Raw genomic sequence first — 21478 nt, 5'->3', positions numbered from 1 at the left:
CTAATCATCAACAGCAAGTATTCATCTCAGTTCCATTCCGCCCAGCATCTTATCCTCAGTTTCACTACTACTATGTTATATGCTTGGTGTTACACACGTGAAATGCTAAGTTCACATTTCCACCAGGGATCTCTGTCGGAGAGTCCATTCGCTACAGAAAGGAGCTGGACAATCTGTTCAAGAACGAAATATTTCCACCTTATGTCCCTTTTTTTTGGATTAACCCCTTAACGACATCGGGCGTAAACTTACGCCCTCGCGCCCTGTTGCTTGGCGCATCAGGGCGTAAATTTACACCCGATGTTTCCCCGATCGCTGCGTGTTCGCACACAGCGATCGGGGAAGATGGCCTGCTATAAATCATAGCAGGCCATCTTAGCTTCACGGCACGGGGGGTGGTTAACACCCCCCGTGCTTACGATCGCCACTATAGGCTGATCAATTCAGATCAGCCAATAGCGGCGAACGGAACCTTTCCGGGTCATCGGCGACCCGATGACCCGGAAAAAAATGGCGGTCGGTGCTGTCCGAGGACGGCACCGACCGCCATTACTGTAAAAAGTAATGGTGATCGCCGTGCCACCGGCCCGATCGCCGTGAACGGCCGGCCGTTCACGGCGATCGGGCCAGTGGCACAGCGATCAGAGTCCCACAAAATAGTAAATACCTGCCCTGGACCCCTCAGCTAGGTAGCCGAGGGGTCCAGAGCAGGTATTTGTACATTACTCACCTGTCCCGGGCTCCTGATCGGCGTCTTCCGGGTTCGCGGCGTCCTCGTCTTCGTTCGGGTCTTCGGCTTCCTCCGTGACGTCACGTTCGGCTTCTCTCGGCTATTTTCGGCTCCAGCGTCGGCTTTTTCCGTATTTTGCGCTCTGCTGCCCTCTAGCGGCTGATATGTGTAATACACTTATCAGCAGCTACAGGGATGTTCAGAATGTAGAAAGTTTTTTTTTTTTGTTTTTTTTTCAAATTATTTTTTTTCTATTTTCCGCACCCTATCGCCGCTGAGTGTTGATCAGCATCGCACGAAAGTGCGCTGCTAATCAGCAACTCCTCCTTTTTGGCGTAGGGTGTTTTTTTTCTATATTCTACTGCCACGGTCTGCTGATAAGTGCCGCACATAAGTGCGGCATTTATCAGCAACTCCTTTGTTGGCGTAGGTTTTTTTTTATACTTACTGTAAAAAAAACACGTAAAAAACACTACATTACACCACACTACATTGAATAAAGTTTGACACTACACCACTACATACCCCATATACCAATCCCCGTATAAAGATGGCCCCCAGGGTGTTTTCGGCGTCAGAGGGATACGTTATTATTGCCTCCGACACCGAAACAGCCAGTGAGGATGAATGGGGGGATCCTTCTTTCCTCCATTCATCCTCATCATCCGGTGACGTGTCTGGGGGTAGCGTAGCGTACGCTGCCCCCCAGACACGTCTTTTCCGCCAGTACCGTCCCAATAAGAGATGACGGTATGGTGTGAAATTCTACAAACTCTGTGAGAGTACCTCAGGGTACTCTTACAGATTTAGGGTACGTGCACACTGCGGAATGGCGAAGGATAACCCTTTGTGCATTCCGCAGCTGGCACCCGCCGGCGGACTGATGGGGGCGCATGTCTCTACCCGTGTCATAGACTCCATGTTATGCATGGGCGGATTCCATCGTCCGTCCAAAGAATGAACACGTTGGATGGAGAGCGGAATCCGCCCGTGCATAGAATGGAGTCTATGACACGGATGGAGACGTGCGCCTGCATCAGTCAGCCGGCGAGTGCCAGCTGCGGAATGCACAAAGGGTTATCTGTCGCCATTCCGCAGTGTGCACGTACCCTTAGAGTGTATGTAGGAAGGGACACCCAAATCCAGCCCCCAGATGCCCCCATCCTCGGAACAAGTGGGAAGATCGTCCGGGAACTGATCTTCCCACTGCTGGATAAAGGTTACCACCTGTACGGGGATAACTTTTATACCCGCGCCCCCTCTTCCGGTCCCTCGCTGCCCTGTAGCTTGCGGCACGATCCGAAAATATCAGAAGTAGTAATAGCGGCCTAATATTTAGCAGCCATGGAGCGGACCCAGCGCTTCTGGATATGAAGGACCCCGTATCGCACCAGGGCAACATTTTCCAGGTGACGTCCCCCACACTGGAAAACAGGAGACCCCAGAAGAAGTGCAGAGTGTGGCGTAACAGGGGGATCAGGAAGGACGCCATTTTCCAGTGTGACACCTGTCCTGATCCCCCCGTCCTCTGCATACTGGATCGCTCCAAGGCGCACCACACGTCACTGGGGTTCTACATTATCTAAATTCTGTCCCTTATTCCTATTTCAGGGGTCACGTTGATCCAGGGACTATTCTGATCGCCATTATGGAGTCGGGAAGGAATTTTTCCCCTGTGATGAGGCTACTGTCGTCTGCCTCACGAGGGTTTTTGCCTTCCTCTGGATCAACACAGGTTGAGTTTGATGGACACCTGTCATTTCCAACCTTATAAACTAATAATTGGCCTAATACCCCCAAATAAATTAGAATGGTCCCTTTTCCCCAGCTAAGTAGGTATGGCCGCCATTCCCATTAGAGGATGCCATGATGCAATTATAAAGCCTCTGTGCGGCCAGGACAGTAGAAACCCCCGACAAGTGACCCCATTCTGGAAACTACACCCGATAAGGAATCTAACAAGTGGGGCAGCGGGGATATGGCCCCCTGGTGACGGCCACATTTGGGACGTGAAAATGAAAAAAATTGTATTTTTTATTTTCTCGGCACATGTTCTACGTAAGTGCCCGTCACCAGTGGGGTCCATATGCTCACTGCACCCCTTGTTAGATTCCTTATGGGGTGTAGTTTCCAGAATGGGGTCACTTGTCAGAGGTTTCTACTGACCTGGCAGCACAGGAGCTTTGTAATTGCGACATGGCCTCCATCCTCCAGCCTCTAAATGGCGCTCTGTCCCTTTGGTGGCTTGCCCTGTGCCCATATAGCACATTATACCCACATGTGGGGTATTTTCGTATTTAGGGGAAACTACCCTACACGTTTTGTGTTCATTTTCTTTTTTAACCCCTTGTGGAAATGGAAAAAAATCAAGGCTAGACCAACATTTAGTGTAATTTTTGTAAAATTTTTACTCTAAATCATTAATCTTGTCATGATTTTTTCATTTTCACAAGGGGTTAAAAGATAAAAAAAAAACATTTAATGTGTAGCGCAATTTCCCCTGAGTACGGAAATACCCCACATGTGGACATAAAGCGCCATGCAGGTGCAGGGTAAGCCTCCGAAGGGAAGGAGCGCCATTTGGTTTTTGAAGGCTGGATTTGGATGGAATGGATTTCGAGGGGCCATGTTGCATTCAAAAGGCCCCTGTGTTGCCAAGACAGTTGAAACCCCCCACAAGTGACCCCATTATGGAAACTACACCTCTCAGGGAGTGTAACAAGGGGTGTAGTGAGCATATGGACCCCACTGGTGACGGACACAAATGTGGAACAATGTGGCGTGAAAATGGAATATTAAATTTTTTACACTATAATGTTGGTTTAGCCTTGAATTTATCATTTTCACAAGGGGTTAAAAGAGGAAAAAAAAACAAAATGTGTAGAGCAATTTCCCCCGAGTCCGTAAATACCCCACATGTGGACATAAAGCGCCATGTGGGCGCAGGGCAAGCCTCCGAAGGGAAGGAGCGCCATTTGGATTTTGGAGGTTGGATTTGGCTAGAATGGATGATGAACGCCATGTCGCATTTACAGAGCCCTCGTGCTGCCAAAACACTGGAAACCCCCCACAAGTGACCCCATTCTGGAAACTGCACCCCTCAGGGAATCTAACAAGGGGTGCAGTGAGGATATGGACCCCTTGATGACGGGCACATTTGTGCCATGAAAGTGAAAAAATTAAATTTTTCCCTTTCACGTCACATTGTTCCACATTTGTGCCCGTCACCAGTGGGGTCCATATGCTCACTGAACCCCTTGTTAGATTCCTTGAGGGGTGTAGTTTCCAGAATGGAGTCACTTGTGGGGGGTTTCCAGTGTCTTGGCAGCACGAGGGCTCTGTAAATGCGACATGGCCCTTGAAATCCTTTTCAGTGAAATTCAGCTTCCAAAAGCCAATTGGCGCTCCTTCCCTTTGGAGGCTCGTCCTGCGCCCCCTTGGCACTTTATCGCCACATGTGGGGTATTTCCGTACTCGGGAGAAACTGCGCTACACATTTTTTGTCTTTTTTTCCCTCTTATCCCTTTAAGAAAATGAAAAATTGAAGGCTAGAACAACATTTTAGTGTAAAAATTTTTTTTTTCTTTTTTCAAGCCATATTGTTCTGAAAATCTGTGAAGCACCTGTGGGGTCCAGATGCTCACCGCACCCCTTGTTACATTCCTTGAGGGGTGTAGTTTTCTAAATGGTGTCCCTTTAGGGGTGTTTTTTAGGTTTTGGCACCCCAGAGCCTCTGCCAACCTAAAGTGGTACAGTCAGAAATGACCAAATATAACGGAGGCGTTGAAATTCACTAGGCGCTCCTTTATATCTGAGGCTTGTGGTTGCGTCAAATAGCGCAATAGGGTCACATATGGGGTATTTCTATAAACTTCAGAAACGGGACAATAATTATTGGGGTGCATTTCTCTGGTAATAGGTTTATAATTATGAAAAATATTGGATTACAATAAAATCTCTGCACAGAAAATTAAAATTTTCAAATTCCTTACACACTTAGCTTTTATTTCTGTGACTCCCCTAAAGGGTTAAAACACTTTCTGGATGTGCTTTTGCAGAGTTTGGGGGGTGCAGTTTCTGAAATGGGGTGCTTTGTGGGGCTTTCTAACATACAGGCCCCTCAAATACACTTTAAGGCTGGGTTCACACTACGTATATTTCAGTCAGTATTGTGGTCCTCATATTGCAACCAAAACCAGGAGTGGATTAAAAACACAGAAAGGATCTGTTCACACAATGGTGAAATTGAGTGGATGGCCGCCATATAACAGTAAATAACGGCCATTATTTCAATATAACAGCCGTTGTTTTAAAATAACAGCAAATATTTGATATTAAATGGCGGCCATCCACTCAATTTCACCATTGTGTGAACAGATCCTTTCTGTGTTTTTAATCCACTCCTGGTTTTGGTTGCAATATGAGGACCACAATACTGACTGAAATATACGTAGTGTGAACCCAGCCTAAACCTGAACAGGTCCCTAAAAATATCTGATTTTGAAATTTTACTGAAAATTTGGAAATTTGCTGCTAATGTTTTAAGCTTCCTATTGTCTAAAAAAAATGAAAGATAGTTTAATAAATGCCGCCAACATAAAGTAGACATGTTGCTAATGCTATTTAATATATAATTTATGTGGTATAACCACTTTCTGTATACGCAAAAAAGTTTCAAAGTTGGAAAAATGCATTTTTTCGCATTTTTTCACATTATTTGGGTTTTTTTCATAAAGATTTGTTATGAGTATCGACTCCAATTTACCAGAAATGTAAAGTACAATATGTCACGAGAAAACAGTCTCAGAATCAGCCGGATAGGTAAAAGCATCCCGAAGTTATTAATGACTAAAGTGACACAGGTCATATTCATAAAATTTGTCTCTGTCATTAAGGCCATTTCAGGCTCTGTCCTTAAGGGGTTAATATAATATATATATGTATATATATATATATATTTTTTTTTTATTGGCCTTAAAAATCTTGCAACAGAGCTCCCTGAACACAAAACGGTTTACTCAAAAATGTGTGCTTTTTGCCAATGTACTTCCTGCGCACCTGGTGGACCCACAGGGGGGCGCAGCAAGGTGGAGAGAGGCACAATGTTCTACCACACCAATTTATCATGATTTTTGCATATGTCCACCTGTAGAATATGGTTTTCCACCTTTGTGCATTATGCTACCTGTCTAAAGCATTGCTACTGATGTGTGATGGCAGAATGGGGGATTATGATTATGATTATTTATTGAATCTGTAGGTCAGTGGCCAAAAGCAAAGTTTAGCTGGATACATTTTCCATCTTACAATGTAAGTTAACATGCTTAGAGTTCAATCTCAGACAGCATTAGCTCACAGTATGCTTCACATTACTTAGACGCTGCATGTACTGTATCTAAGTGAGAGTTGTAAAAACCTCACTCACATTTTGGGGAAAACGTATAAAATCTTTGCTTAAAGAGAACCAATCACGGGCAAAAATGATTTTTTTTTTATTCCCTAATTAGATGTAAATCTTAATTTTAACATTATTTGTAAATATAATTAATTAATTTTAAAGCTGCGTTTTTAAAATATTTCTGTTTTACTTTCCTGTCTCGCGCCGGCTCTTTTGAAAAGAGCCGGCGCGAGACAGGAAACTCCCGTCATGCAGAGCGGCAGCAAGGCCGGTGGGGGCCCGCCATCTTGATGACGTCACTTGCGTTCCACCGCTGGAACGCAAGTCACGTCTTCAAGATGGCGGCGCCGGCCTTGCTGCACAGAACGGAGGATTAGGTAAAGTAGAAGATACAGACTGTAAAGACAGTCTGTATCTTCATAATTAGACTTCATGAAGATACAGACTGCCTTTACAGTCTGTATCTTCTACTTTACCTAATCCTCTGTTTCTGTGCAAGCAAGGCCAGGCGCCGCCATCTTGATGACGCAACTTGCGTTCCAACGGTGGAACGCAAATGACGTCATCAAGATGGCGGCGCCCGGCCTTGCTTACACAGATACGAAAGAGTAGGTAAGGCATAAGATACAGACTGCAAAGGCAGTCTGTATCTTCATAGATAGACTTAGGGAAAGATATACTTTAATATTAGGGACAGTGAAATTTAGATGATAGGTTCTCTTTAACATTGAACTAGTTTGGGCCAAACTTCACCAATAGCCCAAAAATGTCAGTATAACACTGTCTAATTCTTCCAAGGGGTCCATAAATGATCCCTTTTTAGGGTCCTATTACACGACCCGATCATAAACTGTAAATGAGAGCAAACCAGCTAGATCGGCGCTCGTTTGCAGAGCAATTACATGGGTCAACTATTAGGCCGTAAGGGCTGCACTGACATCATTAGCGATGCATGTGCAGCCTTTACCCATAGTATAAAATAATAGAGTATTAACTTACCTTACCACGTCCCCGGTGTCCTCAGAGGCTTTCCCTCTGTGTCTGCAGCTCTGCTTTTTGTTCCTGTTTCTATACTAACAGAGACCGGAACAAAAGGGAGCAAAAGGCAGAGCTGCAGACACTGGGTGAGGCTCAAGGACACCAGGGAACGTGGTAAGGTAAGTTAATACTTTATTATTTTATACTACAACCATCAGCCGTTGGCCGCGCATTGCTATTACACACAGCCATGTGCACCGATGCCGGATGATTTTAAGTCTGGACCTTTAAGTGACTGTACCACCAGGCCCAGGCTGAAGCACTGGAGGCGGGCCGACCCACCCTTAGTGGAAGGAAACCCTAGCCCCTCTTTGATAGGGTTCCATTGATTGTAATGGAGTCACGTCATGGAGGGGCTGGGTTTTTTTCCCACTGGGGGTGGGTCGGCCCGCCTCCAGTGCTTCAGCCTGGGCCTGGTGGTACAGTCACTTTAAGAAACAATAAACTGATGATGGTTGATCAGCTGATTGTTCTCTCTATTATACAGAGCGAATTGGCCGAATCAGCCCTTAGAAGTAGCAACAGGTTTTGCGCCTGGAAAGAAGAATGGCTTTTTAGAAGTCTATAAAAATTATCCTATTTTGAAGAGTAGCAACAGGATTGGCTTCCTAAAAAGTACAGAAGAAGTACTTGAATTGGCAATTAAACTGTGCCAAAGTTCAACAAAACCCTCTGTACTCTGCTTTTTCACAATAATTAGTGTGTCACAAAAAACTGCCATTCAACTTGATACAACAGATTTTGCGCTGGCAGGACAGATGCAGAACGTTCTCTGTAATGCTGTTTAACCCCTAATAAGTTAAAGCATCACAGAGCTATAACCGCACAAAGTGAGACAGGTCAGATTTGAAACATGGGCTCTGGTGTGTAAAGGGGTAGTTCACCAAAAAAACTAAAAAAAGTTTTTCTTTCAAATCAACTGGTGCCTGAAAGTGCCAGATTTGTAATTTACTTCTATTAGAAAAATCTCAAGTCTTTCAGTACTTATGAGCTGCTGTATGTCCTGCAGGAAGTGGTGTATTCTTTCCATTCTGACCCAGTGCTCTCTGCTGCCACCTCTGTCCATGTAAGGAACTGTTCAATGCAGTAGTAAATCCCCATAGAAAACCTCTCCTGCCCTCAAGACTGGAAAACATACTATTTCCTGTAGGACATACAGCAGCTAATAAGTACTGGAAGACTTGAGATTTTTAATAGAAGTAAATTACAGATCACTGGCACAAGTTGACTTGAAAGAAATTTTTTTTGTGAACTACCCCTTTAAGGCCAAACTTATTGTGTATGGGTGTTGAATGATCACTGTCTCTCACAGGGATCTTTGCCTAACACCTAATACAGCACTATTATAGTAGGTTCAGCTGAAATAAACTGCTTGAAATTTGCTCAGAACCAAACTTTTAACAGATCAAACCTGGATTTAATGCAAGACTGTTCGGCATTTGAATACAGGTTGCTGAAGGAGTTGACTGTGTCCCAACAGCACCCAGAAAGACATGGATACAGTTTATGACTATACCCATGCTTTCCAGGACTTCCTAGGGCTCCATCAGCCACTGGTACTCAAATGCCGAACAATTGGACTTGAGTTAGGCTCATCTCTAGTTGAGTTTGCTCATCTCTGTTAAGAACACATCAGAGACTCTGGGGCACTTGCTGTGGTAGTGAACTCACCTGTTCCAGGATGACAATCGAACTTGATGCTGGAGGCAATTGGTAATGTTTGACCACATAGACAGGGAAAATGCAGAGAACACACGTCTGGCTCAGAAGTAGGAACGTCCCAATGCAGGTAGAAAGCAGAAGCTTGTGTTTTGACTTTGGATACAGGGAGCCCCAGAAAGACAACACTTTGTACGGCACCAGGAGTGTGTATAAGAACAGGCAGGTCCATGACCAAACCACGGTCCCAAACTTTCCAAATGCATAAAAGAGAATATCAAACTCCATAACTAACCTGAAGAAAGAACAAAAAAAAAAAAACATTGAACTTCATAACTAACCTGAAGAAAGACCAAAAACCATTTGAACACTGACATACAGGCTATACGAGTAGAGAAAAGTGAATACTAACTTTCATAAGTTACACATCATGCCGACTAGTACCATGCCCAAAAATCTGCTCTGTTCATTTCTAAAGTTTTGCTAGTGTAACCTGTAATTTACATCCTAATGCTAACAGAGCAATATTTACTTACCTCCCCTGGTCAATAAAATCCACTGCAACTGTGCTGATCACAAATACACAGAGAACCGCTATAAATATGTGGTAGATGGTTCGGAAGTGTTCAACCTCCATTAGCTCACTGTAAACAGCAATGGACATTATATTAGATGCATACAATCACTGTGTCATAAGCACATACATGGTGGACTCCTCACACAGTATGACCAAGGAAAAAAACAGTATCAGGCAACAAATCTATAAGTGATCACTAAAGACTAATGTGGTGGGCATTCGAGGCTACTGGTGGTGGTTAGCCTCATTGTGAGCTCAGTCCGTGATGTCAGTTGTCGTGACCCCAGTGCCAGTCCAGTATACAGGTGTGATGTTTATACCTGCTTGTTTTGTATGGCTGGCTGTCTTCCCCAAAATGGTCAGTGACCTTCTGGGTTGTTGTGGGTCCCTTGGGCTCTTGTCACGGCAACCTGGAGTGGCAACTGACCCACCCGGATTGTCAGTACCGCCAACTACAGAAGGGGGGGAAATAAACCAAGGTATGCGGTGGTGTGTGTATAGGTGCTGGTGCGGAGATGATAAAAATAAAACAACTTTACTGTAGAGCTTTGGCAGGTTTACAGTACACATTTCACAGGCAGTAGAAATCTTTGCAATACACTTGAGTGCTTGACTTAGTGCTTGAGGTAGGTGCTTGAAAGGAACAGAAGAAGTAGTTGTAGTAGTGCTTTATAGGAAAGTAGAGGAGAGGAGTTTTCCAGAGGAGCCCTGAGCCCAGTATAGCCCTGTATTCTGGTTGAACCTTGCTAGATATTTTTAGTAGTTAAATGATACTCGTACTCACGTTTAGACTGTGTCTGACTGCCTTCTGTTCTACAGTTGCGAGCTACTCGTCCTGTTAGGGTAGTACGAGCCCTAGCTGTGGTTATCTAGGTATTGCTAGGTGTCCCAGTTACCTGCACTGCGCAGTAGGTTACATAGACCTTTACTTTACGGTAGATTTTTCCTACTGACACCAGCTCCTCTCGTATCAGGAGCCTGTCCTTCACTTTTAAGACGTGTTTCTGGCATGGGCTAGGGCGTTCCTTGGTGGCTACTCTCCCTTACTTAGCTTAGCACTGCATAGCATAAGTGGTAGTTCCTTTAAAAGAAGTCTATCTCTGTAGTTGCATCTGTTCACAGCAATTAACCTTAGAACTTTTTTACAGGTGCAAAGAAAAAGAGAAAAACATCAAAGATGAGAGATAGAAATTACACTTACTCCAGCAGTGATGCTTGATGCAGAAAAACTTTCTTCCTTTCTGATACTGGTCCGAGAGGTCTGAAAAGGAAAATAATAAAAACAATAAATAATTTAACAAGAAATGCCAATAAAAGCCCTGCAATCGCAGGATGACTTTTTTTTTTTGGGGGGGGGGGGGGGGGATTAAAGCGAATGTACCACTAGGCATCGGTTTGCTCCTGAGCACTGGCCGGGCATGAAGCACTGGAAGCGGGCCCGCCGGCCCCAGTGTGACGGAAGTCCCCTCCCCTCTGTGACTTGGCTCCAATGATTCTAATGGAGCTGCGTCACAGAGGGGAAGGGGTTTTGTCCTACAGGGGCCTGCAGGCCCGCACCCAGTGCTTCATGCCCGGCTGATCCTTGGGAATAGACCAGTGCCGTAACCCAGTGGTGGTACAAAAAAAGGACTGTTTATCAAAAAAGTTTAGCAAAATTGCAGCATGCTCTGGTGTTTTTTTGTTTGTTTGTTTTAAAGAAATCATGGCTTTCACCCGCTACCCAAAATATAGCGGTGGTAAAAATGCTATGTTTCTATGCATGTTGGCATTTTTTTTTTCTGGCAAGAAAACCTCTTAAGTCAGACGTTGAAAGAAACTCATGACTTGTTATGAAAAGACACAGGGGTAAAAGGTCAAATAAAAAAATAATTATACTAATACAGTCAGTTGAAAAAACACTAGAAGTAATGCCAGAGGAAAGAAATATATATATATATATATATATATATATATATATATATATATATATATACATATACATATACATATATATATATATATATATATATATATATATATATATATATATAGCAGTAAAAATTGCTGGTTGTTTTTTTTTGGTATTTTTTGGTGCTTTTTTTAGGCCTATAAAAACGCAGTACAAAATTTGTGTCTGAAGGAAGCCTTAATCTGGTCTGGATAAGAGGGTGGTCTTCTCAATGATATGTGGAACTTAATAAGAGTGGAGTATCGTACAGCAATCTTATGTAAACTGCTTAAAGGGGTTATATGGTTATCAGTAAATTGTATTTGAGTAAAACTGTCACCCCAAGTTATATAACTCACTAATAGTGTAATCATTAATAGTACTGGCTTCAGGGTGCCTTCACACCTACCGTATCGCAGCAGATTTAACTAAATGAATGAACACAGCATCAAATCCGCACTTACAAATTTGCTGCGGATCCGCAGCAGATTTGACAGTGCATATTTAATGCTGTGTTCATTCATTTAGTTAAATCTGCTGCGGATCCGCAGCGGATTTTCTGCTGCGATACGGTAGGTGTGAAGGCACCCTCAGTGTGCTTTTGCATGCTTCACCACTGACAGGACATGGAAAAGGGAAGAATTACAAAATGTTTTTCCCATAAGGCATCATCCTCTGATGTCCTAGAAGGCTTGGCTGGATCTTGTCTTGGAGCTTTAAACGACCCCCCGATTCACCATCGACCATCCCCTGCAGCCTATAAAACCATCTGCTTGAGCAGACAAGGAGTAAACGCAGCAGGTGCTGCAACTTCCCTGACTGCAATAGTCTACAGTGAAATTTAGATGTTCTGCACCAGCTTTGGGCAGGGAACTGCCAGGAGTGCTGGGCACGGGGAGTAGGCAAGGTTGGAGGACTGTGATGAAGAGATAAGGGAAAGCAATGCATTTTGGGACCTTTATTAGTGAAAAACTGCCAGGAAGTGCAACCACAAAATACAGAACTAAGAGCCCCCCCCCCCCCCCCCCTTCCAAACAAATGGATTTTTATGTGGTTTCCAAACAATGGTGGACAGGTAAGCAATGTTATATCCTTTTACAGCATTGTCTTTTAGAAAGTTTTTACTTTGTATGTAGTATTGAATATATGTTGTCACCATATTGTCAACATCTATTTTAAATTCTGTTATCTTTGTGCTGGGATAGACAAATGACATACATGGAAGGATGGATAGATAGGTAAACAGACAGAAAGATGCATTTTCCATTATTGAACCAATACTTGTTTTCTGCTCTTCCTTCTCTATTGCATCTAACAAATAAACATGCCTTGAAAAAGTCCCCATATGTTTCCAAATTGTTTGTTTCCTTCCCTTCATGTAATGGGATCATTACTGACCCAGCTGAAAGCCATCATATGTGAATAAATAGTGTCAGCATACATCATCATTATATCGGAATAAATAGTGTCAGCATACATCATCATTATATCGGAATAAATAGTGTCAGCATACATCATCATTATATCGGAATGATTAGTGTCAGCATATATCATCATTATATTGAAATGTCACTTTTTTAACTGCTTAGGAGTATTCCCATTTCAACTAACCTCAAAAACATTTAAAGGGAACCAGTCACTTTGAAAATGCTACCTTTGCTTTCACAATTATGTTATAGAACAGAAGGAGCGGAGCGGACTGATATACATCATTATAGTAAAAGATTCAGTATAACTTGAAATCTCTGATGTTTTCATGCTAAAGAGTCCAGTCCATGGAGTGACACCGCCCACTGGACTCCTTAACACAGAATGATTAGGGATTTCAATCAACATATTACAAGTTATACAGAATCTTTTCCCACAAAGATATATATCAATCTTCTCAGCTCTTCCTGCTCTATAACATGATGGTGATAGATTAGATAGCATTGTCTTGGTGACTGGTTCCCTTTAACTTGACGTGCCCTAGGACTTTAACTACTGTAGGTGGCTATGTTCACACACAGCTTTTTTTGGCTGTCGTTTTGAGGCCAAATAATAGCTGTTATTTGGCTGCACAGTCCTCTCAGTGGTTGGGCTTCAGAAGTGGTCAGGGCAGTCTCACACTGCTGAGTGGCCCTTACTATGGACTATAAGACGGGCCTTTTTAGCAAGATGTTTCTTTGGGTGGGTTCACACTACGGAACCCGAGCTGCGAATTTCCGACGGATTCCGTAGCTCGTACTCGTTCACGGCCGCGCGCCTTTCCACTCATGCTATAGAAACCATTCTATGCACGGGCGGATTCTGCATTCAGCCCCAAGAATTAACATGTCAATTCTTTTGGCAGATAGTGGAATCGGGCCACCCATAGAATGGTGTCTATGGAGCCAGCCGAAAGGAGAGTGGCCGTGAACGGGTACGAGCTACGGAATCAGTCGGAAAATCTCCATCTCCATTGTAAGGCCTAATGGGGACAGAGACTAATGTCACTAATGAAAATCTCTGAAAGGTGTTGCAAAACATGCTGCTGCCATTCAATGTTAATAAATAGTGTAAAAGGTAAACTTAAGCCAGTCCCTACCAGCTGCTTATACAGTTAGTACTGTAACACACCAGGCTTGCAGGAACACAATTTTCTGGGGTAAAAGGCAGGACACAGTCATCCAGTCCACTTGGCACACCAACACAGAATACTCAGGACACAGCAGTACGTTTAAACTGGCTTCCTTGCCAGTTTTATTGTGCAGGTTGCTTATATACAAACATAAATCATAAACAGAAACTCCTAGCCTTGTCCAGGCGCTAACTAAACAGAAATACAGTCCCTAACTACAGGACCAAACTGAGCTAGCCTCAGCCCAGCCAAACACAATAAAGCAACCTGTATACTTGCGTTTTTCAGCAATGTCTCTCTGGGAGATTCAGCTTGTCTCCCTCCCCAGGCTGATGGTGTGTTTACACAGGCAGATTTATCTGACAGATTTTGGAAGCCAAAGCCAGGAATGGATTTGAAAAGAAGAGAAATCTCAGTCTTTTCTTTATGACCCGTTCCCTGTTTATAGTCTGTTCCTGGCTTTGGCTTAAAAAATCTGTCAGATAAATCTGTCTGTGTAAAAGCACCATAAGAGACCCAGTGAACAGCACAGCCTGGCTCTAATGGTACTTTTACACGGAGCGATAATTCGCCCGATCGCACGATTAACGATTTTGAATGAACGATGTTTTTTTTTTCTAACGATCAGCGTTAGAGAAAATTCGCTATGCGATCGTTTTGCGATCGTTTAAGCCTATCTCACACATAGGTGAAATCGCTGAAAGAATGTTTACACGGAACGATCTGCGAATTTTTGGCGAACGATCAACGATGATTTGAGAACATGTTGAAAGATCAAAATGAACCTTTTTTTTGCTGGTCGTTTGATCGTTCGCTGCGTTTACACGTACGATTATCGTTCGAATTTGACCGTTATCGCGCAAAGACGAACGATCAATTGCCCTGTGTAAAAGGACCATAAAACATACCTAGCCAGGTGCACCTAATCAAGACATAGGTAAGAGCTCTAGAAATTAACCCTTCTCAGATAGCTATCCTCTGCATATGCTAGGAACCTGGGAGACACATAGATCCCATTAATAACTTGACCCTGTAATATACCACACTACATACACTATACACAGACATCTATAATAATTGTCAATCGAGCGATTGTTCAACTGACAGTTTTCTGTCCCCTCCTCCCCATACACAGGAACATTTGGCACAGCCGAGCATTCCAGTATTCTCTATGGGGAGTGGAGGTTTAAGCTGCGGTTGTCTGGCTGTGGCTTATCTCTCCGAGAACAAAGAGGTTGAGAGGTGGATTTTCCACATCATCTGTCAGTGGATTGTCAGGAGAGCCACATACTCCTTGGGGCTCGGTTCACACGTTGTAACAGTGCGGCTGTATTTGCGGCTGTAATTGTGCGGCGGTATTTTTGGTGGTTCGTGTGTATGCTTGGAAGTATAGGATATGCGGCTGCACAGTGCACACTATGTATGAATCTACGGCCCTATCGTAAACGGACCCGTAAAAAATGAACAAGACCATTGTTTGCGGCTGAACATGCGGCCGAGGATTGACAGGCGGTCCGTACGGAGTACTTCAAAAATAGCCGGCAATGATGCCGAATGCCGATGCCTCTAATAGTTAATATATTAAATTACTAAAACACATTTTCTTTGTAATCAAGACACTTTCGTTGGTCAATAATTTATTTCTAACGAATCCATCATTTTGCAATTAAATATACTGTTAAAATAAATAGATATATAAATAAATGTATATTTATCTATATATTTATTTTTTGACAGTATATTGAATTGCACAATGATGGATTCGTTAGAATTAAATTATTGACCAACGAAACAGAATTTATTTCCACGAAAATGTGTTTTATTCATTAAATATTAATTAGTACAGGAAGCTCTATAAGCCGTTAATTCATATTCCCGGCAATAGAGCATTCTGTACTAATCATCACTTTACTTTAATTAAAACATCAAATGTTTCTTCTAATTATGTTATGACAATAGCATTATTAGAAGAAACATTTAGAATTATATGTGCGCTCAGCTGATTGGCTGTTCGGCTGAGCGCACATATAATGAGCCGGTCCGCAGCACAGTGACTTCATTGTGCTGCGGACCAGCGAAGAGACAACATCGGGACATCGGATGGTGAGTATAGAGCTCTCCCCACCCCCTCCCCGGCACTGCACCCCTCCCAGCAAGGAAGGGGGGGTCAGTTAACCCCTTCCTTGCTGGGATGGGTGCAGTCTGACATCAGTCTGGCCCCCAGGGGGTTAAGGGGGATGCAATACATCCTCCCTTAACCCCTTGGGGGTCAGACTGTAAGCAGCGATCTGTAAAGATGCTGCATACTGTAAGGAGCACAACATCGCTCACAATGATGGGTGTTGTGCTCCTGTTTGTGTGTTTTTTGTGTGTTTCTCCCTTTTTGTTTTTCAGATATCGGTATCCTGGGGATTACGTCGGATTCCATGGACTACGTCGATGACCAGCGGTTGTTCTTTGAATTTTTTTAATAAAATGGTCAATGAGGGGTGTGGGGGTGTTTTTATTTGAATAAAAAAATATTTTAAACTTGTATCTTGTCTTTATTTCTTTACTTTATAGACTTAGTAGTGGAAGCCGTCTAATAGACGGAATCCATTACTAAGTTGGGGCCTAGTGTTAGCCGGTATAAAATGGCTAACACTAACCCCCTATTATTACCCCAGTACCCAATGCCACCAGGGGTACTGGGAAGAGCCCGGTGCCAGTGGTCCCGGAGCGTCAAAATTGGCGCTCCTGGACCGGGCGGCAGCAGGCTGGTAAGATTTAGGCTGGGGAGGGCCTAAAACAATGGCTCTTCCCACCCTAGTGTTACCAGGCTGCTGTCGTTTGGTTTTTAACCCGGCTGGTTATAAAAATAGGGGGGACCCTATGCGTTTTTTTTTTTTTAAATAAATAAATAATTTAAAAAAAACGCATAGGGTCCCCCCTATTTTTATAACCAGCCGGGTTAAAAACCAAACGACAGCAGCCTGGTAACACCAGGGTGGGAAGAGCCATTGGTTTAGGCCCTCCCCAGCCTAAATCTTACCAGCCTGCTGCCGCCCGGTCCAGGAGCGCCAATATTGACGCTCCGCGACCACTGGCACCCGGCTCTTCCCAGTACCCCTGGTGGCATTGGGTACTGGGGTAATAATAGGGGGTTAGTGTTAGCCATTTTATACCGGCTAACACTAGGCCCCGACTTAGTAATGGATTCCGTCTATTAGACGGCTTCCACTACTAAGTCTATAAAGTAAAGAAATAAAGACAAGACACAAGTTTAAAATATTTTTTTATTCAAATAAAAACACCCCCACACCCCTCATTGACCATTTTATTAAAAAAATTCAAAGAACAACCGCTGGTCATCGACGTAGTCCATGGAATCCGACGTAATCCCCAGGATACCGATATCTGAAAAACAAAAAGGGAGAAACACATAAAAAACACACAAACAGGAGCACAACACCCATCATTGTGAGCGGTGTTGTGCACCTTACAGTATGCAGCATCTTTACAGATCGCTGCTTACAGTCTGACCCCCAAGGGGTTAAGGGAGGATGTATTGCATCCCCCTTAACCCCCTGGGGGCCAGACTGATGTCAGACTGCACCCATCCCAGCAAGGAAGGGGTTAAGTGACCCCCCTTCCTTGCTGGGAGGGGTGCAGTGCCGGGGAGGGGGTGGGGAGAGCTCTATACTCACCATCCGATGTCCCGATGTGTCCTCTTCGCTGGTCCGCAGCACAATGAAGTCACTGTACTGCGGACCGGCTCATTATATGTGCGCTCAGCCGAACAGCCAATCAGCTGAGCGCACATATAATTCTAAATGTTTCTTCTAATAATGCTATTGTCACAACATAATTAGAAGAAACATTTGATGTTTTCATTAAAGTAAAGTGATGATTAGTACAGAAAGCTCTATTGCCGGCAATATGAATTAACGGCTTATAGAGCTTCCTGTACTAATTAATATTTAATTAATAAAACACATTTTCGTTGAAATAAATACAGTTTCTTTGTTCAATAATTTAATTCTAACGAATCCATCATTGTGCAATTAAATATACTGTCAAAAAATATATATATGAATATACATTTATTTATATATATATTTATTTTAACAGTATATTTAATTGCAAAATGATGGAATCGTTTACATTTAATTATTGAACAATAAAAGGGACTTTATTACAAAGAAAATGTGTTTTATTAATTCAATATATTAACCATGAGAGACATCGGCTATATTGCAGAGGATCGCAAACCCCGGTAATAGCGATTCATGTAAACTGTGTTCCCTGCTTTCCCAGATGCATCCAGAGGTGTTTCCATCACTTTCTTAACATTTTATTTGTTATTTTTAGTTGAACCAGATTTCCAAGTAAATGACCGTATGTTTTGAGCCGCATGTCTATTTTTTCCCACGGCCGGAGTTTCACCCGCACATTTACAGCCGCATAAAAAATACAGCCGCACAGTTACAGCGTGTGAACCCAGCCTAAGGGTATAAACACACACACACCGTATACGCAGCGTATTTACTGCTGTGATACGCAGCAAATAAGCAACAAATACGCAGCAGATTAGATCTAAATAACTGAACACAGCATCAAATCTGCACCATCAAATCTGCTGCAGATCTGCTGCGTATACGTGTGTGTGTTTGTACCCTAACTGACCACCGATTCTGTTGAGAGCAGAAGTATAAGGTGTGTAGGGACTCCCTACGAATTACAACAGAAAAGTAAAAAGTTTTTGCACAGCCATTTATCTTACCTGGTTTTTATTGCAGAGGTCACAGTCTTATTCTCCTGTGTGTAGGACTCCACAGCTTCTGACACAGCTTTATCCAAGAGAATTTTCAGATGGCAGCTCATGTCCTCCAACAATTCTGCCTTGAATCCCTAAAACAAGCAAGGTGTTGCATTGAAAAGTATGTAATTACTTAATATCAGGGCCCTATTTACCACTAGGCATCAGGGGCGGATTAACTTTACCATAGACCCAGGGCTGTTCACCAACTCTCCCCCCCCCCCCACCCCACCGTAACTATGGCAGCACTAGCGTGGTGCTCATACTACAGGATAGATAATGTCATAATGCCCAGATTTGTCCGAAATTGTGGGTAAAAAGCAAGATTGTTTGAAAATCATGGCAGAACTATAGCCAGGAGACAATACACCAGGAGCTCAGGGCCCCGGGCTACCGACCAAAACGGACCTATTATAATCCGCTACTGCTAGGCATCCATGGTCCAGTGCCTAGGGCAGCACCTTGCGGGGGGGCAGCACGGGGAAGAAAACAACTATTTTTTGTTTTTGTTTTTTTAGGGTGCATTCACACAGGATCTGCAGCAGATTTGAAGTCGCAGATTCAAAGCAAATCAAATCTGGGCCATCAAATCTGCTGCAGATCCTGTACGTGTGAACGCACCCCTAGGGTACAATTACACGGAACGATAATCGGCCGAATCGGCCCTATCTGGCCGATTATCGCTCCGCGTAATAAACACAACGATCAGCCGATGATTGTCATCGGCTGATCGTTGATATAGGTTCAGACCTATAACTGTCGGCCACCGACCGCGCACCACTACGTGTAATAGCTTTTAAAATCTGCTCTTCAGGTCACTTTCTGTCAGAAAAATGTGGTAGATGATATTTCAAAAATCACATTTGCTTTGCTGGTGCTATAATCTGCTGAGGATTCGTCCTGCTAATTTCCATGGGGAAAATCTGCAGCAAATCAACCTAGTGTGTGTTTACCCTTATATGTGAAGCAATAAGGAGGTGTTTGCCAGGATGGTATAATAAGTTACTTATTTGAAAGTTCTTCCCTGAGGAATGTGGAGAATGAAAATACATTTTTGTACAGCTCTTTTCACACCAGTCCCTGTCCTCGTTGATGCGCACTGTCAAATTTCCCTTTTGCATGCACCTGCCCAAAAGGCCAATATATATGGAGTGTGGAAAGAAACTGAAGATAGAAAATTCCAACTCAATGGTGGAAACATACAAACGGTATACAGAGGTTGTTCTATTGGACCCAAGTATGCTTTACATAATGCAAGTTTGCGTACATCCAGCATATAAAATTGGCAACAGTCACCTACCTCCATGTGTCTCTTCCATTCTAATAGACTGTTTATATGATCAGATACACCACCTGTAGTGACAACATGAGAATAGTTAGTGCATTCAGTATAATGCTATGTGCAGTAGCGGTCTTGGGCACCACGCATACCACGCAATTGCGTGGGGCCCCCGACATCCAGGGGGGCCCCGCTCTGGTGCCCAAGACCGCTGCGGCTAACTATGTGCGCTCGTAACGAGCGCACATAGTTACAGGCAGCAGCGGCACTGACAGGGCAGGAGCCATTGGCTCCCTCCCTGTCAGTCACTCTTGTGGCCGCAGGAAGTGTTTTCCCTGCGGTCACAAGAGGCTGCTCTGTGTCTCTGGTGCCGGCGCTCGAGGCGTCACTGGAGCGCCGGTGCCATGACAACGGGAGAGCGGCCTTATGTGACCGCAGGGGAAACACTTCCCGCGGCCACAAGAGGGAAGAGACGAGAAGAGGAGACGCCGGACCCAGGTGAGTAAAAATGTTTTTTTTGTTTTTTTGTGTGTGTTATATATAGGGGGCCTATATAAAACGGGAGGAGCGCACAGGGGGGCTATATAAACGGGGGGAGCGCACAGGGGGGCTATATAAACGGGAGCACACAGGGGGCTATATACAAGTGGGGGAGCTCACAGGGGGCTATATACAAGTGGGGGAGCTCACAGGGGGGCTATATAAGGGGGAGCACACAGGGGGGCTATATACAAGTGGGGGAGCTCACAGGGAGGCTATATACAAGTGGGGGAGCTCACAGGGGGTATATAAAACTGGGGGCAGCACACGGGGTATATACAACTGGGGGCAGCACACGGAGGGTATATACAACTGGGGGGAGCACAGGGGTATATACGACTGGGAGAAGCACACAGGGGGTCTATATAGTATACTGGGGGAGCACACAGGGGGGCTATGTATAACTGGGGGATCACACAGGTCTATATATAACTGCGGGAGCACACAGGGGGGCCTATATACCACTGGGGACAGCACACAAGAGGTATATACTACAGGGGGCAGCACACAAGTGGTATTTACTACTGTCGGCAGTGCACAAGGGGTCTATATAACTGGGGGCAGCACACAGCGGTCTTAATTACATTGGGACTGCACAGAAGTGCCTATATGCCTCACTACTATACTGGGGCACAGAACATACCTAATTATTAAGTGGGGGCACAGGGACACCTTTAATCTGTGGGGGCACAGAGGGGCGTAACTACTATATAGGGGTACAGGGGACCTAACTACTGTATGTGTTGGAGCCGAAAATATTTCTCTGACAGATTCTGGAGGCAAGATTACCAGCCGGGAGAAGACTTCAAGGTGGCCCAGGCTGGATGGAGAGAGAAAGAAAAAAAAGTAAAAGACGCTGATCAGAGAAGACGCCTCCTGTAAGTCACTGGATGTAACTGCACTCTGTTATAGGGTCTGTAGTGATAGGGGTCA

General features: G+C 44.0%; 1 protein-coding gene across 2 annotated transcripts in view; it reads right to left on the bottom strand.

Annotated features, from left to right (window-relative positions):
- The window catches only part of SOAT2 (sterol O-acyltransferase 2), a 56832-nt gene that overhangs the window by 23845 nt on the left and 11509 nt on the right, over positions 1-21478 (bottom strand). The window contains exons 2-6 of one of the 2 annotated variants that reach the window (XM_069970189.1): positions 20027-20079; positions 18691-18818; positions 10604-10663; positions 9362-9469; positions 8838-9120 (exon numbers count right to left, since the gene is read on the bottom strand). In XM_069970189.1, coding sequence (XP_069826290.1) covers positions 8838-9120; positions 9362-9469; positions 10604-10663; positions 18691-18818; positions 20027-20079 — 632 coding nt within the window. The remainder of the gene's footprint in view (positions 1-8837; positions 9121-9361; positions 9470-10603; positions 10664-18690; positions 18819-20026; positions 20080-21478) is intronic. The other variant, XM_069970190.1, reaches the window with a different exon arrangement.

The sequence above is a fragment of the Dendropsophus ebraccatus genome, chromosome 5 (assembly GCF_027789765.1).
Source record: "Dendropsophus ebraccatus isolate aDenEbr1 chromosome 5, aDenEbr1.pat, whole genome shotgun sequence".
Lineage (NCBI taxonomy): Eukaryota > Metazoa > Chordata > Amphibia > Anura > Hylidae > Dendropsophus > Dendropsophus ebraccatus.
This window is presented reverse-complemented; position numbering and strand designations above follow the sequence as displayed.